General features: G+C 35.6%; 1 protein-coding gene across 2 annotated transcripts in view; it reads right to left on the bottom strand.

Moving 5' to 3' along the window:
- The window catches only part of ERCC6L2 (ERCC excision repair 6 like 2), a 54,039-nt gene that overhangs the window by 12,937 nt on the left and 23,167 nt on the right, over positions 1 to 17,935 (bottom strand). Inside the window, exons 10-17 of one of the 2 annotated variants that reach the window (XM_063422509.1) lie at positions 17,708 to 17,779; positions 16,819 to 16,964; positions 14,108 to 14,203; positions 12,653 to 12,752; positions 9,520 to 9,672; positions 8,745 to 8,825; positions 6,290 to 7,493; positions 5,388 to 5,542 (exon numbers count right to left, since the gene is read on the bottom strand). In XM_063422509.1, coding sequence (XP_063278579.1) covers positions 5,388 to 5,542; positions 6,290 to 7,493; positions 8,745 to 8,825; positions 9,520 to 9,672; positions 12,653 to 12,752; positions 14,108 to 14,203; positions 16,819 to 16,964; positions 17,708 to 17,779 — 2,007 coding nt within the window. Of the gene's footprint in view, positions 1 to 5,387; positions 5,543 to 6,289; positions 7,494 to 8,744; positions 8,826 to 9,513; positions 9,673 to 12,652; positions 12,753 to 14,107; positions 14,204 to 16,818; positions 16,965 to 17,707; positions 17,780 to 17,935 lie in introns of those variants that run through there. The other variant, XM_063422510.1, reaches the window with a different exon arrangement.

Genomic DNA, 17,935 nt, shown 5'->3' with positions numbered 1-17,935 from the left:
TTTGGCTACTGCTGAGCAGCGCTGTCCTTCTGACATTCCTTCCCCCAACAAAGGCGATGGGAGTGGGCAAGATCCTGGGAGGGGACACAAACAGGCCAGTTGACCCAAACTAGCCAAAGGGACATTCCACACTGTAGCACATCAGCTCAGATAGATAAGCTAAGAGAGAGAGGGGAGGAAGGGGGGCGCATTTGTGAGTTTTCAATGTTCGCCTTCTGGAGCCCAACCTCCCAGGAAGTGCTCAAACATCACTGTGGATGGGAAGCAGAGACTGACCTTAATCCTCTCTAGCTCTTGTGCATGTAGGTCTCCGCCTGTTTCTTTCTTTTGCTGTAATAAAACTGTTTCATCTTATCCTGCTGGTCGTCCTCCATCTTATTCTCTCCCCTATGCCAGTGGGAAAAGGAGTGATAGAGCGACTAAGTCGGCACCTAGCACACAGTCAGGGTCAACCCACCACAATGCCCCATCCCTGGAAACATTCAAGATCAGGTTGGATATGGCTCTAATCAACCATATCTAGTTGATGCTGTCCCTGCCAATTGCAGGGAGTTTGAACTAGATGAACTTTGATGGTCATATTCTATAGTTCTTATGTATTTTCTCCTCAAAATCTACAGCAATCCAATACTGACAGTCATGGGCCGTGGTCAGAATACAGATAATCTTCATACAAAGAATAATTACATTCAATACAGGAACTATTGTATTACACTATTTTTATTATAATTCTAATTCTAACTATTCTACATTTAAGAGATACCACACTACATCTGTCAAAAAACCCCAGTTAATCCTAGTCTTTTAAGTACTTCCTTCATCATACTTGCAAAATAAACTACAAATGAATCTCCTTTGTTGTAGTTAACTATTTATGAAAACCCACTCTGTAACAACTTGACAATGTCTTTCTTCACTAAGAACCTTCAGCTCACCCAACAGCTAGAGCATCTTCTTCTATTTATATGAAGTCCCATGGACTTTTGTGATAGAAGGAACACGTTCCACAATTTATTTTCCTTTCTTTGGGATCTTGTGATAAAATTCCTTTCCACATATGTTTGCTACTACTATTGTGATACACAAACTTTCTTTAATTCAGGTGCTGGACAGGATTTATTTTGACTAATCATATACAATTATAGTTTATTCTCTTTCTTGTACAATTAATGCATAGTTTATACTGTTAGATTTATTACTTTTGGATTTTATCTCACCTTTCACAGCTGCTAAGTTGTGAGAGATTTGTGATGCCTTGTTTGTGTTTCTTGATGGCATACTTTATATTCTGGTTGCCATTACCAAACTCTGTTTTCCAGAGTCATACAATACTTATAGAAATACAGTCTAAACAAGCACTCAGTACTATAAATGCTAACATTCTAGCTAAACTAGTCAGTGAGCAAAATTCCTTTTAAAACCGTGTATACACATATTGTATGTATATACCGCATACACTATGACTACAGTCCCCATTAGCTCTGGGGAAAGAAGATTCAAGTAGTCTTGAATCCAAGACTGTTATAGAATCTGGAGAACAAAGCAAGAAAGAAAAAAGAAATAGTAGTGAGATCTATTTCTCATAAAAAGAATCAAAATTTTGTTTCCTTAAGGTTTTAAAGGTACGGGGCAATAGCAGATTAAAATAAGAAGGTCTACCTGTTCAGACAAAAGGTAGCTAGGACGCATGAATACTAGGCCAGGTAAAATTAAGGACAGACTGAATACTTATTACTGGATAAAAAAATAAGCTTGATTGAAGCCTACAGTTTAAAAGGTTAAGAGACACTTGACTGAGAATTACACTAGTGCCAACTGTGCAGATCTAAACTGAAAGAATCACCAAAGTGAAACTTGAGGTTAGAAAAGGTGTTCAAGTCTTACACTTTTTTAATAACCAATTTAAATACAAGCTTGTTAGTTACTCATGTTCTTAGGATGTTCTACATACCTTCAGTCATCTTTTGAGGAACAAGACTTGCAGCCTCCCATCCCTTCTACTTTGGCTCTCAAGGATCTCCTTCCCATGGAACCTCTCTCACTTTCAAAGAAGAAATCTTACAGGTTTTGCAGCCTGTTCCATCTCTAAGCAGTTACTACAACTTAAGCAACTACATTAGTCTCCATGATTCAACAATAAATGCAACACTAATAAACCTAATTTATACTTCTGGCTACTACAGGTATACAACTAGGAAGCAAACATTGTTTTATAATGCTTTCCAGCACCTTGTTTTTTTGTTACTCATACTTACATAAATTACATAAATTGGCTAGTGAAACTGAAGACCTTAACCTAGGTTCTAAAAGTTAAAGAGAACTACTGAACCCAAAATGTTGGCTATTCAATGGCTAGTCAATAGCAAGAAATAAACATATCAATGTTCTTACAAGGTGTTTTATTTATTAATTACTTTAACTTATTATATTGCTTATTATCCCTGTGATTCCAGATTTCTATGTAAGCACGAAATAAAAATGTCAGTCTACGGCCAAGATTTGTAGGAATTTTTACTTCCCAATTTACAACTCATCCGATTCAACAGAATGCTTCTAGTTTTTCAAAATTCTTGAACCCCTTTCACAGAGATTTAAGTCATTGCTCGAAAAATATATTTAAAATTTAGTAAGTCAGAAATGTATTATTACAGACTGCTTACTGAGTGAAATTGTAAAGTAGGAAGACAGAGGCGGCACAGGCAAAAATGAACAGTGTGGTATCCTGTTCAGTTGGTTTATCCCCCTGACTCCTATTAATGGTTTTGCCCCAGTGTCTATCAGCCCAAGTTGTTACTTTGCCCCACTCCCTGTCCATCACCTCAGACCCGTCCCAAAGTTCCAGAAAGTCCTCCCCGGTTCAGTTCCCTATAGGTTAATGTACCCTGACCACGCCTCTGTTGCCCCGATTAGCCCCTTCCTTTGTCATGTATTCCCTCACTCTTCCCTTGGGATTCTCCTATTGGTTCAGCAATGTATCCATGTAACTGTACCACCCATGCTTAAAAGGCCTTGCAAGCCTTTGTTCTGTGCTTGTGCTGGCTGACTCCCTTCAGTTAATAAAGTTCACGAGTCCTGCGCAAATCCTTTGCCCATCCTCTGCCATAGCCTCACCGCTTGTGGCTCTTACAGACTATCGCACACCTCTCCCTCTGGAGCTAGCTGGGGATTCCTGAGGGGTGGACCACGACAGAACAGCACAAAGGACATCATACTTTTTGGGCCTTAGCAGACCTGTCTGTGAAATAAAAATAACCTTTCTTGATCGCTTCTACTTAGAAATTAAACAATTCAATTAACTGTGCTTAAGAAGGGACACAAATATTATCAGAGCATAAATATTATTCAGGTGCCTTCATGACGCTATCACGTAAAGCTTCAACCTAAATACACTGTAAAAAAAGCAAGAATCTAGTATCATTGATACCCACAGCCAACAGAAAGCTACACAAGTTTCTGAGAAACTATTAGACCAATGACACTTGAAATCTGTATCAGTAGGAAATTTCAAAATTTTTGACAAAATCTTGCTTTTCTTTCAATAACTGTCAGTTTCCAACTAACATTCCAACATTCAAAACTGTAATTTTATTTACTTAAAACAAAGAAATTTAAATGACTCAGCTGTATTTTTAATATTACACAATGCTACTTTAATCTACAGAAAAACGTGGGGTTTTAAGTAGCATTGTTTATGATAAAACAACTAAATGATCAGACAGAGAATGTCCTAACTTAATTTGATGGCAAATAAGTTAAAAATGTACCAGCAAAGCCTGGTGGCCAGAAGCACGACAGTGACCACCTTTTTCCACAAAATGCCCTCTAAGGATATACAAAGTAATGAAGAAAGAAAAACAGTAGCAGTAAAATTCTAAGTAAAGAACCTTTCAAAGTTGTCTAGAAAGCTCTCTCTTTAAGCAGAGCACAAAAACCTCAAAATTCCACATTTAAGAACAGGCCCTCATCTAGATTGTATTTCCACATTAGTGCCTTTACAGAAATGAGTAACAGGAAGTGAAAAAAGAGGCAGCCTTCTCCGTAATTTCTGATGTTCTTCTTCCTACTTAGCTCTCTAAGAGGAGTGATAGTATTGTTGCTTCTGTGTGAAAATTGCGTACCTTAAAAAAACTGACAAGTTAATCAAGAGAAGTTACTCTGCAGAACTTGCAGTCACATAACTCTACATAATAAGCTCTAAGTAACATGAACACCACAAACTAATTTTGAACAGAGATGGATCACCAAACAGTCAAAGTACTCTCTTCAAAGTTTTCTTTCATTTTTATTTCATTTTAATAATGTTGTCAGCCATTGCCAATTAATAAGTACCTTCTTACAGTACTCTTGAGTATTTTTGACTGACTTTTCTGCTAATGAAGGACATTCTAATCAAATGGGTTAGAATTGAAAAGGCCTTACTTTTACTGGTTCACCTGGTTTGATCTTCCCAAGTATAAAAATTCTTGGCAACTCTGCTAATGGTTAATTAAATACAGTGCAACTACAGCACTGGAAGAATCTCTTCCAGGCACTGCTGCAGCACCCCAGAACAACAATCGTATGTCTACAATTTCTGTAATGATAGCTAACATGCCTGTAAAGACTAAGTTGTACATTCATCAATTACTTATTCTGTGCTTGTGGTTTATCTTAAAAATCAGTCTAGGAAACTGCAAATGTTTATTACAAAGCAAGCAACCAAGTACACAGATAATCAGAGCAGATTAAAACCACTGTGTAATAAGAACAAAAATCTGGAAGCTGTACCTGAATTTATTCCAGATTTATGTGTATTCCAAATGCAATTAAACAAGCTACAGGACCAACAAAAAGGATTAAATGTTTCTGTTGCTGCAAATAAGAACTCCCAGTAAACTCTCATTCTATGTTTAAGACATTAAACATAGACAGTTTGACTCAACTATAGCAACTGCATATGTTCACCTCCCCAAGAGACTCTGCAAACTGATTTAGGTTCAAATTTCTATGCTACAGGGGTTCCATCCAGAATGCACTGTGGCAACTGATTTTTGTTAACTGGATCCAGGACAAACTGAAGATTTTCATGGCTCAAATCAGAAAAACATGGCACAGAATTTGACTTCCAAAAACCCAATCTTTAATCTTACCATTTCTCTCACAGAAAAATCCCACAGAGTGTGCTGTGCTGTTTAATTCACAACTCTTTCAAAGCTTGCTAATGTAAAAGCCACCCCAAAAAAACAAAGTAATTTATTAGACTTCCAACTGAGCATTCTCTTCCCCCCATCCTCCGTGTCTTTGATCATTCACGGTGGCCATAAAGAGAAAAGCAATTTTTAGAGCTTTTAAGGTGAAAAATGAGGATAAAAAAAGTTAAAATGACATTTCCAAAAATATCTCTTTACCTTGGCACTACAGACAGCTACATTAGCAGGGAGCTGGGAAAACTGCTTCAACTCAAATACGTCTCTCACTGCCCACCGGCTCAAGTGATTTTCAGCCTTGCTGGATCCAACCACATTCTGATTTGAATGAATATATGCCACTTCTTGAACACCATCTGATACATTATGAGAAAAATACAAAGATGTTGGTTATTCCAAAACTCTCAAGGTACACATTTGCACTGAAGGATATTGTAATTGAAAAAAAAAATTACATTAAAAATGTAAAATTCATTATGATTTCACTCAGCACCAAGTTTCTCAGTTCTGTGAAATTTAAAACAACCATTAGACTTACCTGGATTTATCTAGATAGTTTAATACTACAGTTTCAGTGTGGTTATTTTCAGATGGACAAAGGCATTCCAAAGCATCTATTGCTTAACTGCTGCAAGATCAGTGGCTAAAATTAAGACTTAAGGAATCAAGTCATCCACATGGTGTTTAAAAGTCCCACACAACTCTTTTTTTTTCTATACATTTTATTTAACAGCCCTGTCAAGACTGTTAATTTGCAATTCAAATATTTCGTTTGTGAAATATTCACAATAATAAATAATGTTATATTATTTATATTATATTATATTATATTAATAAATGTTCAATCTCAGCATATTGCAAGAGATGGTAAGAATTTAACCAGAACTACAAAGCAATCACCCTGTAAGACAGAAAAGTAAGACTAACAAAGAGAAAGATACAGAAAGATATTACTAAATAAAAACTTAGCAGAGCATTTACTACATCTTGTAACAGAAAAACATGTATAGCAAGAAGAACTTAAAACCTGCTGACAATGGTAAATTAGACATATGTTATTACTTTAGTTGAAATAAAATCAAACAAATTAACTTAATAGTTACCTAAATATTTGTCCATTGATTCAATTTTTTTCTCTTGATGCTCAAATTCAATTTTACTTGCATAAGTTCTATGCATAGCATAATTGCTAGACTTCATTTGTGCGACAGAGGTATCCTGAACAGGACACAGCATTTTAGACCCAAACTGAACTCTGCCTCTCTGTTGTTTACACCTGTAGCTTTGCTTCCTGGCACGAGTTTTCTCAACTGGAAAGTTATCTTCAGAGGATGAGAATTCATCTATATTCTGAGAACCACTTTCCTTTCCTTTCCTATGGGGATTCTTTGCTTGTAGCAGGGACTTGGAGACATCATCTAGTTCATTGTTAAGGGCACATCCTTCCTTCCACTTTGGAAAACTCAAAGTTCCTAGATTTTTTGACTCAGAATTACGTGAAAGTTCAATATCATCAGACTCATCACTTATGTCGCTTGCTCCTTTCAAATCTATGTCATTCTTGGCATCTTCAAAAGACAAGGCATTGCTCAAATTTGACTCAGTACTGTGGAATCCAAATTGTCTACTGTTTCCCTTAAATTCAAACCCAACGTTTTCTTTTGCTAATTCTTCACAATTTTCAGATATTGAGCGATGTATTTCAACTTCTCCAGTAAGCACTGGTTGCTGGCATCCTTGAACTTGGGTAGGAAAGATGACATCATCATCCGCTTCAGAACTACTTTCAGTTTCCATGACTGTATCACATTGTTTTGAAATGCCTTGATCCTCATTTTTTCTGTCCCCTTCCTCCTCAGAGTGTGATAAACGAAGCCAGTCTGTACTACACATATCTTGCTTATCAGTTCCATTTGGAGACAGAACTTTGGAGACAGCTTTCTCATGCTTCAAAACAGGCACACTGGTTTGACATTTCTGAAAACCACCATGCTTGCTATTTACATTTTTTCTTATAGTGTGATCATCAGAACTTGAGTGATGAGAGTTGTAATGATCATCCCCTTCTTTGGTAGTTTCAATTTCTCTCTGCAACAACTTAGAGAATCCACACTGCATTAAGGAAAGCTGTCCTTTTTTTGCCATAAAATTATTTTCTTTGTATGACTTCCTTCTGACACATTTTTTCACAGAAAGCTCCAGAATATCATCATCACTGAAATCATCCCAAAAGTCAGTTTCTTCTCTTTTTAATTGTGCTTGAATGCTTTGAGGATCTCCATCTTCTTGACAGTCTGGCTGCTCATACTTAAAAAAAATACAAGTTATTTAACATGAATAGTATACATAACATACCCAGTTCCAAAGCAATGAAAAAGAAGTGGATTTTCACTGTTACTCAAGCAAAAAATACACAAAATAGTATTACATAATGCAAAATAATTCATAATGAGAAATTACTGAAGTCTCTGGCAGAATATTTTTAGCAGAACAACACTGAAAATAACCAATAGTATTATGTACTTGAGACAATACATGCTGCACACTGCTAAAACAATGTATGCCTTCCCAATCCACATCTGTATTTTTCAAGTTTGTACTGATCTCATTGCTACTTTTCATGTTTCAAGGGTGTTTTGGAAGGTGACTTCTTGATTCAAACCTTAATATTGTGTGTAATGACATTCATAACAAAAATAAATCTCAGTGCAGTGGTTAACTTCCTTGCATACGGGGACTAACATTCCACTCTACAATTCATCAAGGCCTACTCTAATCAAACAAAAATATGCCCAGGCAGTTTTTAAACATTTTTAAGGTTAACTAAAGTCCAGAACACAGCTCTGAAACTGCATAATACTGAGATAAGAATTATAACAGCATGCAAATGGAAGTCAGAACAGTAAATACCAAAATGCTGTATTCAAAGAGCCATTTTAAAATTAATGTTAATCCTGATATAATTCTGCTTATCAAAAAGCATTTAACATTTGCTTAAAAAGTAGCTGTTTGTCAGCAAAACATATGTGAGATCATGACTATCCAGTTATGTATTATCAATATGAGACTGAGATCAATATAAGGGCACACATTAAATACTGACATTTACTCACAAAATATCATTCAGTGCAATCTAATCTAATGATAACTTTACTTAAAATACCCAAACATGGCACTCAGTCAAAAACATTCCCACAAATTCAATGCTCCTGTTAAAACTAACCTTTGCTGGAAAAAACTAAAAAATAAGATCCTATTCCAGAAGGAAACCATTAGAAAATTACAAATAAAAAAGTATTGAACAGATCACTGGGTTGGTGGGAATCACTCTCTAATTGTCTGACTACAACTACTAAATAGCCCTTTTAGAGTTCCACAAAACCTGAAGCTTTCAATCATCTAAATCAACTGTACTCTTTTCCACAATTCCCCAAACAAACTCTTGTTAACAGGGTAAAAGTATTATCAGCCTAATGACCTATTGCCCACATGTGCCACTGCAATATTGGGAACTAGAAGCCTGTCATGCTCTGTCTACAGTCCACAAAGAAATCTCACCTTTTCTGAGCTGCATGAACGATTCTCTTCTTTCAGCCATGTTGTCGCTGTCATGACTCCTGCTTCTACCCGTCCTTCCCGCTAAAACAATCAAATATTTTAACGTAAACAGATACAATTTTTATTACACACAAAGACAAGCACAGGAAAAAGACGTTTCCTTCTTTTTTCAGAAGTGCAAGTATCAAAAGCAGAATAAGCAAGGTCCAGACTAAATTCACAGCAGAGGAAAAATAACAAAACAAATGGATGGAAAGAAAAAGAAACATGGAATAAAGCTGCAGTAAATTTGAAGATGTAAGCTAGCTGCAGCAAAAATTTTTTTAAAGTTATTGACATCCCCAAAAGTACTCCGAAGAGGTTAATGTGATCATAAAAATATATTCATGATAAGAATTCTGGCTTAAAAGATCAGTCTGAGTAACTGATGAATAAAAGGTATCTGTGCACAAAGCTGCATGACAATATCAAAAGCTAAGTTACACAGCTTTTACACAAAAAATACATATACTAGGAAATTTATGAAAATTATAATCCAAGTTTTTCCTTTCTTGGATTTAGGGAAATTTATCTGGTGTGTACCAAAATGAGAAATTAGCATGCCTATTTCATTCAAGTCATTGCACACAGACAAGACATGATGAAGTTTCACCAGTGATTTATAGTGTTTGCACCAGTGTTTTATAGTATCATTCAAAATGATGACCAAAAAGTCTCATGAAGAAAGGAAAAAAGTAAAACTAATATCCAGAAATAAAAGGGTAGTACTTCACACCTCCAGTATGTCTTTGGTAAGACAAGACCCATGAGTCCTAAGTTTGAAAAGGTTATGAATCCCAAAAAGCTCTCCTTGATGTTCCTTCGATCCTTGCACTGCCTCGAAATACCGCCTGGCATTTTCAGTTCCAATCACTGCACAGTGAAGTTGCTAAAACAGAACAACACAAGAGATTTCAGAAGTGTTTGCTACAACAACACGTCAGAATTTCCTGGCACCCACATTATATACACAGCTTTAGCTGGAACAAGCAGAAATTCCTAAGAGAGGATACTTTGTTTTAATTTCCCTGGCAGATGTTGGTATAATAGACTGTGGTATAATATGAACCTGCTTGGCTTTACTGAATTAAAAAAGAATAGACTATTTGAAGACTTTTGCTGCACTGTTGCCTATTATCAGACACCTACTATACATATTACTGTCACTCCTCTATGTCTTGACAGCTCAGTTTCCACTATACTAAACAGTATTTTTTTCACCTTCCTTTGCACTGTATATTCACTTGCTAAGGGAAAGCAATCCCAAGTATAGCCAAAAAACCCCAACCCTCACACATATAATTACTGTTTATTGCTGCTTATTCAACTTGAAAAATACAAATCAATTTGAAAAAAAGAAAAACACAAAAGAAGAAAAAAATAAAAGAAAGCAGAAGAAAAAAAGAAAAGAAAAAGGGGAAAGGGGGGAAAGGGGGGAAAGGCGAGAAAGGGGGGAAAGGGGGGAAAGGGGGGAAAGGGGGGAAAGGGGGGAAAGGGGGGAAAGGGGGGAAAGGGGGGAAAGGAAAAAAGATCTATACGTCCTTTCAAGACGTAAACATGCTTTTTGGAAATCCAAACAGACAATATCCAGGTCTTCTTTTTCTATGAGATCACCAGCTTCAAAGATGTCTGCAAGGCAGGTTTCCCTTCTTTACAATTTCAGTGAATATAGTTGGTTTTAATCTTTTTTTGCTCATTTTGTTAGCCTGAGACTTTCTGAGACTTCTATCGATACTTGCTGACTAAAGGAATTCTCGAAAGTACTTTGCACAAGTACTTTTGAGAACAGGATCTTCTATAAGCTTTTCCATGAATGTGCATGTAAACAATAAAGTTTAGAGGTGTTTTTTGCAATAAACACTCTTTTAAACCTTACTAATGTCCATAGAGCAGTACAGTTTATGCTCATGATGTGTTAAAGAACTGAACTATTAGCTTCCATGTTTTTAGACCACTATCCCTCAAAATTGTTTTAGTATATGCGTTATATTTAACTAGCCTTTCTAGGTTATTATTTCAACTACTAAAAGGTCTCATTCTGAGCTTCTGATACAGAATCTCTGAAAATTTCCCAATTACCTGTTCAGCCCACCACCTGCTTCTTTTAATTTTTCTGTAAATTTCCTCTTTCTTATTTAGACCATTTTGTCAAAAATAAACAGAACTCTAACAGCTTTTTGGCATTTACAAAACACTGCCTTTAAGTGAGATAAACGTCACTGTTACACTTCCAGAAGTAGCATTTTAATGTAAATCATACACATTACTTAACAGCAGCTCAAGATTTGGTCCTCCTGAGGATAAATTCCTTTTATGACTATTTCTCTATGAAATCATATGATCTTAAAACCTTATTTTAATTTGTTACTTATTCAGATCTGAGGAATCTAATGACAATCTCTTTACTGCTGCATTTCCCACTCTTTCAGCCTCCAACTTCCTCCTTGTAAACAACCCAACTGCAAGTGCTTGTCACTGAAGACTCAGTAACAGTTTTTCATTTTTATGGACAAAATTTCAAATTTTAGGTTAATTCCTCAAGTCTAATGAAGTTTTCTTCAATATGTAGTATCAGTCTCCCACTGAGGTGACCTACTTTTATCTTTTCTATGCAATGCATTCCTCAGAACAACTGTATCCCAATGGTTTTCTTCCTTTCTCCAAGTTTACATGTCTGTAACGTCAGAACTGGAAAAAAGTCCATCATCTTACTTCTTAAATTGCAACTTCTGTTGAGAGAAACATGTTCATATTTCTTCTAATTTCTTACTATTCTGTAGCCTGCTCTTTGCTGATCGTGTTTGGATTTGCTTATTTTTTGTTTTAATTCTGATCTCATCAAGAAACAGTTCCTAGATTATGTGTTCCTCAAATCCCACACTCGTCTTTCCCTGCTCTTAAATATTAAGTCTGTCATAGTTTAGAAATTATATTTCCCAATTTAGAAATTCCCCCTCCCCCTGCAGCTGAACAGGGTAATTGGAGGCTCAGGGTGAAGATCAGGGGTTGTGAGAAGAACAATTTACCAGAAACAATAACAAAGTAAGAAACTAACAATAACAGCAACAATATGAATAGAGTGTGCAAGAGATGTGAACAATTTGTACCCAATTGCTCATCACTTGGAAAACCCCAATAACACCCAACCTCTCCCTCCACCACACTACACAACCCAGAGGAGACCATTTCCCCGATTCTCAAAAAATGATGGGAGGTGGCAGGGAATAACTTTCAGGCCCTGGCGATGCCCCCTTCTGGCTACTGCAAAAATTAGACCTGTTATGGCTGTAACAAGGACAAAGCCTACCAGTGCAAACCAAAAAATCTAGAAAGTGCAACTGATCCAGGCTGAGTGTTCCAGCAAGCAGCATCACTTCTCCATAACAGAACCAACGGTGTTTCCCTCTCCTCTTACACATAAATTTATGGAATCAGGAAAGTGGCCATGCTTCTTGCTTTTCTTATATAGCATCAGCAAGATTTCTGCTTTACTTTCTACAGACTTTCATGAGAAAAAGCTGCCTGAATCAGACTGCTGCAGATACTAACTACAACTATCACAGCTGTACTTTACAAGTCTTCAAATAAAAAACAGTTCTCTGTATAACCTGAATAGTGTACACTGCATAATTAAACTGTCAATAGTTACAGAAAAACGTGAATACAAATATAATTGTTACATTCTTTAACAACTGCTAAATGATGCACCTTTGCTTAGTAAATTAAGGTAACATCGTACACCATAAACACAAGGTAAACTACAATTTTACTGTAAGCCAGATTAGCTTTCAGCCCCTGAAAAAAGATTAGCTTTCAGTCCCTGAAACTGCTAGGAAGAGCTCCCCATTTAAACAGTTTATAAGCGTTACCTGTTTATAAACTTGTCGCAAGTACATCATCTCTTCCACAGTTCCCAAGGATATCAATCTAAACACTTTAACAGCTCTGTGTTGGCCAATTCTATATGCTCTGCAAGGACATGGCACATTAAAAACATTTTAAGATATGACAGCCCTTACAGGTAGTAATAAACAATAAACAAACTAAATATATAAAAGCATACTAATAAAACAGGACTATTCTAAATCACACATATGCTGACTGGGTTATTTTCCTTACTTTTCTGAATTTTCCTCAGTAATTCATTTTATTTTCCTTTACTATTTCATATTTCTCCCCAGGCCTATCCAGTTTAAAAAGCTTTCTCCTCATTTTATATCACAAGAACTGTCTCCCATCTCTCCAGAAAACACATCCACTCTGTTTATCTTAGGTTTGGTTTTTTTCCCTCTGTGTTTCCACCTACTTTTGCTCCAAGTATTCTCCTATTTCCATTATGCAGAAATTAACTCATGGGTTACTTGGAGCAGTCTGTTCTTTCTTAACTTTCTAGATCACTTTACAACATAATAAAAACAGCTAATGAACAGGTAGTGTTCTATTCAAATGGTAAATTGTAAGACCTCTACTAGACTATAATCCACAAAATTCACAGAAAGTTAAAACAATTCATAGTAATGTGATCTTATAAATATTCCTCAAAGATAGTCCCCAATACATGTTTCTGATATATTTCTCTAGAACAGGTGCACATGCACACATCCTAGAAAACAGAAAAGACCCTTAAAACACGATTACGTAATTGCATGAGATAACAGAAACAAGTGTACCTCTGCTCATGAAAATATATAAATCTACTGAATTTTTAATATTCTTTTATACGTTTTTAATATTATTTATTGGTTTTTATTATTCTTTACTTCAGTTACTTAAAGGTCTGCCTTGGATTCCTAGGGAAACATCCTACAGTCAAAAAGCCTTGAAAGAAAAATCTGCATTACTGGAAATACTCCAACATCATAGTATCAGAGATAGATGTGAGTGCTAAAAAGGCAGTAATCTCTACAATGGTAAAGCAGAAGAGAACATAAAGCATCCCAGTCATTTAGGGTTTTGGAACTCAAAACATCATTTGAACTAGGGTCAACTACAATGTATTCTTCATGAAAAACACAAGAAAAATGTCATCTACACACACATATCTAGAGATCCAAGAATTTACAGTAACCACAAGGAGGTTTTTGTTGAGTTTTTGTTTGGCCCACTGCTGCAAAACAGAAATAAAGGAAAATAAATTGCAAAATTTAGGGTTAAAAATAATCACATCAAAGCTAAAATCTACTTTAGTTGGACTTCTCCTACTGTGGATTAATCAGACAATGTAAAAAAATTCTTACTTGAGGAAAAGTTTTAGCTGGACAATAAGATTACAGAATGAATGGAAGAATGCAACATGGATCAATTTCTGTATTTTGAGAGTGTACCTGTCAATTGCTTGAAGATCATTTCCTGGATTCCATGTAGGATCAAACAGTATAACAACATTGGCACCAACAAAATTAAGACCTAGTCCACCAGCCCTGAAAACATGAAAATGAAAAACCAGAACTATATGACAGTAAGAAAAAACCTGCAACCAGGTTGTTCTGTAGTAGGTCCATGTTTGCCTACCTTTCCCCAACTTAAAAAAAATAACACATTTAAAGATATTGAAAACAGTGCAGTACAGCTTTGTATTACTGTTGTACTAAAATAACCCAGTACTCAAATAACCACTGCCATAAAATGTAGTTTTCTCATGTAAATCTCAAGATCATTACAGACTGTATGAATAGCCTGTAGTTGAGTCATAAGCAACTGCTATAAACTTATTTAGTAAAAATCCCCATTGCTACTTCATTCCCATTAAGTCTTACACAGGTCTCAAATATTATAATGAAATTCATAACCAGTTTTATGCCAGTTATCATTATGGAAGCAGAAAAATTACAGGTGAAATTTTACTTTCTCTAATCCCAGTACATAGTTTTTGGCAATAATGCTATGCAGCTTCCACTAAAGTGGTTACAGTCTCAGGGAAGTCATTCCTGTAAGCATTAACAACTAACACAAGTGCTATTTGTCAATAAAAGCAGTAGGGACAGTCATATGACTACACTTGGTCAATTAACTAATATTAACTGCAAGACTTGAGGTCAAACCTAAAGATAGACAAACTTTTCTTTTTTTATTCTTTAATTATTTTATTTTCTTTTCTAAGGCCTCATTTCCCAAAAAACTTCACCAATCAATTAATTATCAGGATTTTCAAAGCTCTATGGGACACTGCAAATTTAACAAATTATGAAATTATCATCACTACTGCACTGTAATTCTCTGATCGTGCTTTATGTTTTATAAGTTGCATGATAGTTGTGCCAGTGAACATAATAACAGTCTCAAGATTACTACGCGGAGAATTCATCCTCTGTAGAATGCATTTACACATCCAAAAGACCGTGCAAGTATTTTCAGTGAAAATCAACATTTGGCTCACTGAGCAATGAGACTTTCAGAACACACAAGTTGACTACATGGAACAATCAGCCAGAAACTTTGCAAGAAAGTAGACAGAAGACTATGAACCAATTCTGTTAATGTCCTCTGTACTGAAAAACATAGAATATATACATATGCTCTAAAGCATATTATTATTGAATGTATGCCTAAAATCTGAGTGAGAGATTAATCTCTTTTACATGGAACTAGTAAAAATCACTTTCTAATTACCAAATGATTACAAATGTAAAGATGTTTACATTACTGTGTATCACACAAGGAAAAAAGATCACTTTCTGTTATCTGTAATAAACTAGGCAAACAATAGCACCCCTCATTTTGCTTACAACACACTACTTATATTGACTGTAATTCCATTATGGTTTGTTCCTTTCACTCGTTTAAGCTAAGTAAAACAAGGAACAACAGGATCAAGACACTTCTCCAGCACCATCAGCAGACAGAGAAGACTCACTAGTCTCTATACACAAGCTCTCAAAACAGAGCGGAGAAAGTCCATCTCTGATTACTTAACCTTCATTTTTGTTTTTATGTCAATTAATGAAAGACAACTGATAGGGCTATGATTACAGTACTGACTGAAGCAAAAATTAGTCCTTCGTAATGCTACAGATTCTGAAATTTCCCTCTGTCTTCAGGGACAAGGGGTATGGACTCATAAAGGTCTTAGAGAAGCTGATGGCCAGACTCCACAGCTGACAGACATTACAAACCATTGTATATGAACACTATCACAAATCTCTTCACAACCCTATACATAATCACCAGAGTATTTGAAGACTGCTCTAATATCTACCTGCAATAGCATATTAAGATATGTCTGACTTCTAGATAAATAGTGGTAGTGTAGATCCTCCTAACTTCAACATACCCATTTCCAGTAAATAACTACAGCGACTGTATACTCAACAATATTTTATGAAGTTTCACTGAGTTTTTCCCTCTGGCTAGGAGGCAAAAGAAGCAAAGCTTCTCTTGGCTCCTTTTCTGCCCTTGCCCAGCAAAAAACTTAATCCAAGAGGAAGCATGGAAGTAACCTGAATAAAATAAATAGTCATTGTAGTAACAATAACTTTAGTTGAACATAATAATCTATTTCAAAATAATTCACTATGCATCATAAATTGATAAACAAATCTGATAGGTAAATACATTTTAAAAAGACAATCAAAGATATTTCTTCTTCTGAAATATTTTAAATAGACATGCTAGCCAATTAATCTGATTAATAGTGAGAGAATTTTTCAGTTCAATATGGCATGTCATGTTCACATTCACTAGTTCTACTAGTACAAGAAACTGAATCTGTCCACATAAAATTAAAAGCCATTTGTAGATAATGACATAATAATAATGTTTTAATAGTGTTTAAAACTGTTTCCTCAATCCTATAACCAGAAAATTTAGGATCCAGAAGACACACTTCTTTCTGATCTTAGATACGCTCATGACGCAGGAAGAGGGGAAGGAGAAGGTGTCCATGTATTTTAAGAAGCATCAGATCAAAGCAGGAAGTCTATACTTACTGTCACTTTCTCAAAAAGTAATCCCTCACAAGCAGGAAAAATGCAGAGTAACCAATTTACTGAACATTAGACAGATATATTGAAGCAAACTACAAGTTAAATTTTCTTACATTGTAGATACAAGACATATGTTAATTTCCTGAATGCTGTTGAACTCTCTTACAATTCTGATCCTATCTTCTGATTTCGTATTTCCATCAAGTCTTCGGTAATCTAGCCCAGATGCCATGCAGTACTGTTCCAGCACATCTAGCAACTGAGTAGAAAAATGAAGAAAAAAGGCAAAGAAAAGGTCAAGTACTTAACAGTATCTTTTTATTTGAACATGATCACAGGGGCCATGTTTATCCAGTATATTTTCAGTACACCACTCATTGCTAATGACAGTAAATCTTTGCCATTTTGGTATCAAAATTCATGATTCTCGTCGGCCGTGTGAAAAGCCCCACTACCTGTAGAGCACACTTTTTAAGGAAACACATTATTCTCTAATAAGGCAACCAAGAAGCAAGTACCTTAAAAGTAAAATGTACACGTATGTCCTCATATATGGCTCCAATTAGATAGTTTTAAGTTCAAATCAACTAGTGTAGCAAGAATTGAAGTTTCATTGCTGATGATGATCAAAAGTCAACAGAATGAGGAAACTTAACAACTTTCAGTGCTAACACAAACATTTTATGATATGGCAGTCATACTGAGCTGTGACAGTGCTCTAACTCAAGACACACCAGCTGAACTCAGCTATCTGCATCTGAAGTAACACAACTATTTCAAAAAGCTTTAGGGTAAGGCACAAGAGTCTTAGACTTGTTTTGCTATTAGAATTTTTACCATGAGGTAACATGTTTCAATATGCTTGTGGACAGCACACTGTCCTTGTAATTATTCCTCACAGTAGAAGCAATAAGGAAATGTGGTTGACAAGGTGTCAACTTTCAGATTCACACTTCAGAACTCACTGCTGTGCTTAACTGATAAAAATCACATGGACCTCACCTTTGTGGAAAAGGAGAAAAGAAGAACTTTATCCTTATTTTTTCGAAAGTGATTTAAAAGCTGTTGAAGGACCTGCAAATGAACCACAGCAGTAAAATGAAGAAATTTTTATCTACAGGTCATCTCACACACATTTACTCATATTTTCAACCTCCAAAGAGGCTACACTATACTTAATTATTTGCCAAGCCAAACAGAACCATAACAAAAATCATTACTAACATAATA

This window comes from Prinia subflava, chromosome Z (genome assembly GCF_021018805.1).
Source record: "Prinia subflava isolate CZ2003 ecotype Zambia chromosome Z, Cam_Psub_1.2, whole genome shotgun sequence".
Taxonomy (NCBI): Eukaryota; Metazoa; Chordata; class Aves; order Passeriformes; family Cisticolidae; genus Prinia; species Prinia subflava.
Note: the sequence above shows the minus strand (reverse complement) of the source record. Positions and strands in the feature narration are given on the sequence as shown.